Source organism: Drosophila innubila, assembly GCF_004354385.1.
Source record: "Drosophila innubila isolate TH190305 chromosome 2R unlocalized genomic scaffold, UK_Dinn_1.0 1_C_2R, whole genome shotgun sequence".
Lineage (NCBI taxonomy): Eukaryota > Metazoa > Arthropoda > Insecta > Diptera > Drosophilidae > Drosophila > Drosophila innubila.
The window spans coordinates 15,979,003-15,985,002 of record NW_022995374.1 but is presented as its reverse complement, the minus strand read 5'-3'; the positions used below and the strand labels follow the sequence as shown (position 1 = coordinate 15,985,002).

General features: G+C 34.2%; 1 protein-coding gene across 1 annotated transcript in view; it reads left to right on the top strand.

Moving 5' to 3' along the window:
* The first annotated feature begins 2,059 nt into the window (after positions 1–2,059).
* Positions 2,060–6,000, top strand: part of LOC117783021 (zinc finger protein jing) — a 158,781-nt gene continuing 154,840 nt past the window's right edge. Inside the window, exon 1 of the mRNA XM_034620172.1 lies at positions 2,060–2,833. Coding sequence (XP_034476063.1) covers positions 2,157–2,833 — 677 coding nt within the window. The 5' untranslated portion in view covers positions 2,060–2,156. The remainder of the gene's footprint in view (positions 2,834–6,000) is intronic.

Below are 6,000 nucleotides of genomic sequence, written 5' to 3'. Positions count from 1 at the left end.
CCACACTGCCCATTTACCTACACAGAGTATGCCAAACCTGCTGCCGCTGCACAGAAATCAAAAGTGAACATCGCATCGCTTGCATTTTGCCATCGTCGTCTCGGGTTCCCCCTTCTCGACTCCTCCACCCCCGTACACCGCACACTTCGCACTTGGAAGTCATCGTTTTTGGCATTCGGCAGCGATAAACGAAGTAGCGGTCGTTGCTCGTTAGCACATTCGTTCTTGTTATTTTCGTTCGTTTGTTGCTTGCTGCTCGGTTCTAGTTGGTTAGGCACTTCGTGTGGAGCTCATTCGGCTGGAGGCAACATCGGCAGCGATGTTCGGCTCAGCCCCACACCAAAGAGCAAGCGTCGCGACAGTCAGTCGCAGGCAGAGGCCAGCAGCCAAAGCAACGAGCAGAGAGAGAGCAGCGCGCACATTTTTTCGATTCGAGCTTTTTCGCAAAATTCGAAAATCGACTTACATATTACATGGCAATACGACAAGCTTAACAACAATATCGAAAACAATATCAAATGTGTGCGTGTTTTATTGTGTCTTAATAAACGCAGATCATTAGACAACGCGGCCCCGTCTCCGGCTAAAAAAAAAAGCAGCATTGATAACGTGTATATGTTTGTGAGAGAGTGTGATTGTGCGTGTGTATGTGTCAGTGTGTTTATGTATTGGAATGCATTTGATTAGATTTGTTGGGTTTTGTTGTTAAACAAATGCCTGATTTGTGACTGTTTCCTCTTGTTCAATTTGTGTTTCTGTATCGGTTTTTGTTTCGATTTCGCTGTTTCGACAAACAAAAGCTACAGAGACGCGAGAACCGGTTAATTTTTTGCAAAGCTTGCAAAAACAACAACAACAACTAGTACAAACGGTTTTTTGTTTTATTTTTCGCGTGTGTGCTCACTGCAAATGCAAAAGCAACAACAACGACAACCACAACAACAACAATAATATAAAAAATCGCCGGAAACGAATGAAACTCACATGTGAAGAAAATTAGTTGCCATTCATAATGCCATATGAATACATTCACTAAATTATTCATCAATCGCAGTCAGTCACCATAAAAATTGAAATATTTAACAAAAATAAAAGTATATACGAATTCTGCTGATTAAGTGCAAAAAAAATGAAATCAATTTGTGTCACATTTACCAAAATTCGTTAATAAATACAAAAAAAATATGTTTTATATGCAAACAAATTCTGTAATTTGAGTGAAGTGCAATATAAATACAAATAATTCGTGCAACGTCGTGGAAACCAATTGAAATTGTGAATAATTCAAAAACCCATTGAATGCAGTACAGTGAAGCGTGCCTAGTGTAAAATGTAAAATTATTTGCTATAATAAAAATTGTTAGAAATTAAAATTGTTAAATGTCAACTATGTTCTGAATTATGAATATAGAAATTGTTTTGAAAGAAAGTTGATAATCAAGAAATTTTTAGAATTGAACATTAAAATAAAGAATTGATTATTTGGAATTCTTAACTTATTTATTTATATGTAGCTAATACGTGAATTAGATATATTGGTTTTGTTTAGAGCGGATTTAACTTCTTTAAAAATAATCAGAATCTTCATAGTTTAGAAGTTTCTTCATATAAATATTGTGCCAGAAACCAAGTCGTTTTTAATTCTGCCACATTAATATTTTTTTTTAATCTTTTTAAAATTTTACTTAGTTTAATTTGAAATTAATACTTAGCGAAGTCATAATTTCTGAAAGATAGATTAATTATTTATTAATAATCTGTAAATTATTTATTAATAAAGTAAATTAAGTAAATCTCTTAATCTACTTTCATACTCAACAGTTAAAAAAATGGAAAACAATAACAGCAATTTGTACTCATAATATTTAACACTAATAACAAAGGAAAGTAAAAGTAATAGAGTACGAAAAGAGCTTAAAGCAAAAGTAATAATTGAAATAGCTTAGAGTAAAATGAACAAAAAAATGTGGCATACACAGCAGAAAGGAAAAGCCAAAGAAATGGCAACAACAACAACAGCAGCGGCAAACAATTAAAAAGAACGTTGCAAACAAGTTGCAACATCAACAACAACAACAAATGCGAAAATAAACAATAAAATTGTTTAACAAAAGTGCATGAAATACAAGTAAAACTAAATAAACAAAGAAAATAAAATGTCAGGCATACAGTCAAAGGATACCGCATTAAAGACTAAAGAAACGGCTAGCGAATTAACAACAGCAACAACAACTGCAACAACAACTGCAACAACAGCAGCAACAACAATAGGAAAGAAAACTTTAACCTCGAATGCGGCTTTGTCATTGTTTGATCAGCTGAAAAACGGCGTCAATTTGAACAGTTTGACAGTTGGTGGTGCCACAGAAGCAACAGCAACAACAACAACAGCAACCGCCACCGCCACCGCCACTGCCACTGCTGTTGCAACATTAGCACCACCCGCCGCACCGCCAAATATTGACTTAAAGCCACCGCTAAAACCACCCAAGGCAACAACAACAACAACAGCTTTAACGCGCCCCTTTAGCACGCCCACTTTGTTGCCGCCCACAAGCAGTGTTGGCATCGTGCTGGGCACAAAACGGGGCAGGGACACAACGGCTGCCACATTGTCGCCAGCATCGGCAGCTGCCAAATTGGATATCAACGCATTGCGATCTCAGCTCTATCAGGGCGCCAGAAAGACTGCAGCAACAACAACAACAACATCATTAACATCAACAACAACAAAGACAACACGAACAACAACAACGGCAACATCTCGAGCGAATGGGATTATCACAAAGAAACGTTGCCTGGATCGCTACGATTCATCAGAGTCATCAGACAGGTGAGTAATTAGCCAAATTGCAGGTGGAAACACTCTAGAATACACCATAATCAATCAAATACTTGCAGTCAAATCTCTGCATGAAATTTGGGGCATTCAATTAATTGAAAGTTGTGGCAATAATAAATGAAAAAAAAGAGTCGTTTTGAAATATCTTAAATTACTTCGTAAATAGAAAAGACAAGACTATATTTTAAAAAAGTTTTCGTTTATAACTTGTACAAATTTAAAAATAATGCTCTAAGTATAGAGACTTATCCAAAGTTGAGCAGTAAATTGTTGAAGCATTCTTTTCCTTGAGGATCTTTTTCTTTACTCAATATATTACTTTTTTCATACATTTTTTTAAAGGTTGAAAAAAGAACTAAAATCTCAATTTAAAAACAGTAAAATCAAACTCAATGTTAATTTTATTAAATATTATAATAAAAGTTTCACCTATTACTTATTGCTTAAGTAAAAAGTCTAGCTACTTAGATGTTGAGTCTGTTTACTTTTTTTTTTTTTTAAATAAACCCATTAAATTCAAAATAATTGTCTAAATAACAATTGCAATTAGTGTTGCCTCTGTAAGAAAAAAAGAAGATAAAACCTGTTATAGTGACTGACTTATCTAGATACAAACTAAGTGCTTAATATAAATAAATGAACTACCGTAAAAAATGTGTTTAAACCAAAATACATAAAAATAAATAAATAAAATTAACTGTTTAAGCTAAATGAACTGGGGACGTCTTATAGATAGAAATGTGAACAATTTTAGGATAGTTTTAGACTACAAACAAAAAGCTAAGCTAAAAACGGAAATCGTAAAAATGTAGCTATGAGTTGCGTTTGCCAAAATTGTGCTAAAAACAGAAATACTAAATATAGCGTATGAGATACTTTGCCAAATTGTACTATCCATAAGATACTTGAGAAACGAGTTGTGCACGAATGCAAATATTCAAGTACGAATACAATATGCAATAAAAGTGCGCCATTAAATAATTTTGATAATTTATCTGACAGATAATTGTGCCAAAGTGCGCTAAAAGGTGATTAAATAAATGTATCTGTAAGCTACCTAGTACTACAAGTTTACACGGCACGACAAGGCACGCGGCAATGTGATTTGCCTCGTCAGCTGTGAATTTATGACTTACAGATACATTTTGTTGTTGTTGATATGTGTGTGTTTGTGTGTGTGTATGCGTACTACTACAGATACTCGGATGCCAACTAATTTCCGCTCATTAAAAATGCGCAACGTCGGCGCATGCAAGTGCATTTGTATCTTAAAGATACGCAAAACATGCGTTCATTTATCAACGTTCGCTGATGAGACACTGCGAAAAGCGAAAACGATTCTGAATTTATGGCGAGTGGGCGAGACAAGCTTCCTGCATGCGCACATCCCTCAGATACTACACACCCAGACACACTCGACAGATGTACAAATGTATCTGTATCTTCTGCGGTTGCAACTTAACCATTTGCTTCGTTTCATTTTATTTAATTTTTTTCCCTTTTTTTGGGCTGCAACATAAGCAAAACTTTGCAACATTTGCTGCTCTCTTTGCATTCTAATTAATAGTTGTTGTTGCTGTTGTTGTTGTGTTTTTTGTTCTTGTTGTTGTTGCATGCAAATCATGCATAAATTTACGAGTCGTCGTTGTCGTCACCATCGATAAGGTTTTGTATTCGGATCTGTTCGGTTCCACACGCAACGCACGCATATCAAATGCCATCTATCTTACTATGAAGTATTGTATCTCTTAGTACGTTTTACTGCCCCGTCTTGCTCTCCCTCTCTCGCACTCTCTGCCTGTCACTTCGGCTTTATTCGGCTGCGTTCGTAATTTGTCGTCGTTTCGTTCGTGCCTCGTTCACTGTCGGAAATAATTTCAACTTTTGGTCGTTGAACTCTTTTTGATTTATTTTTTTTCTGTATCTTTTTTTTTGTTTTACGTCGGTCACAAAACACGAAAACATTTTTTCTTTTCTTTTTTAATGTTTGCTGGGTGTGTGTTTCAATCTTTGCGATGCATTAAACTTTATTGCGCATCTTTAGGCAGCCAAATTGTTACTTTTATGTTTTTTTTTTAAACATTGCATATTTCGGCAGTTTTTTCATGTTGAATAATTAATTATTAATATGTTAGAAACATGTTTTCTAGCTTTATCAAATTCCAAGTTTTAATAATAATATGTTCCTTAATAATTTGTATTTACTAATTTGTATAAATAACAGGTATATTTAATTGTTGGTTGAATTTTGTATTTTCAAAGCTGAAATTGTTTATTAGCTGCTTAGCCATTATTATTAAAATATTAGATGCACTTGGAATAAGCTGAAAGTAAAGAACCCATTGTAAATACTTAAAGAATTTGTACTTTTAGTATTATATTTGTTGCGTAAAGAACAAATACGAATGAATCCAGTGCTTTATGCTAAAAATAGAGAATAAAATGTAATTGAGAATCTTAAAATTAACTGGGGGAAAGAATATTTGAAATGACATTAATTTAGCTTTGAAAATATTTATTATTGTCAAATAAAGAATTTTAATTATTATTAAAGAAGAATATTAAAATGATAATTTAAAAAGTGGTATTAACAGGTTATTCCGTTTATTATAAGCTAAGGATTTATCTCATTGATGTAACTTTAGTATTTCGTAACATCTTTAATGCTTAAAGAAAACCTGATGCTACATGTCTTGACTTCAACTTCAACTTTAACACTTGTGACCTCAATTGTTGGTTGTTGCGCGTCCTTCGCACGTTGCACTTGCCAAGAACTTCAGTGGCACATACTTGAAGTCATTAAAATTTAATTTTTCTTATAATAAACATTAAAAAAACAAACTACAAAAATTGTTGTTTGTGCTGCGGCAAAGTTTAGATACAAGACAAAGAATTGTCAGTCGTAACATCAAAAACATTTAACTTTAATTATCGCTCATAAAAATAACAACAATAAGAACAACAACAACAACAAGTCAACTGCATTTTGTATGTAGTCATCATTTTCTTACCTCGTTTTTTTCTCCTTCTTTGTTGTTGTTGTTCATTTTCCATACGCTGCGATAATCAACGGCTACGCTTTGTACAGGTTTTTCCACATTTTCCACTGTGCCACAAGAGACCTCAGTGTTGCGACCCGACCCCCACTTACCAATCCA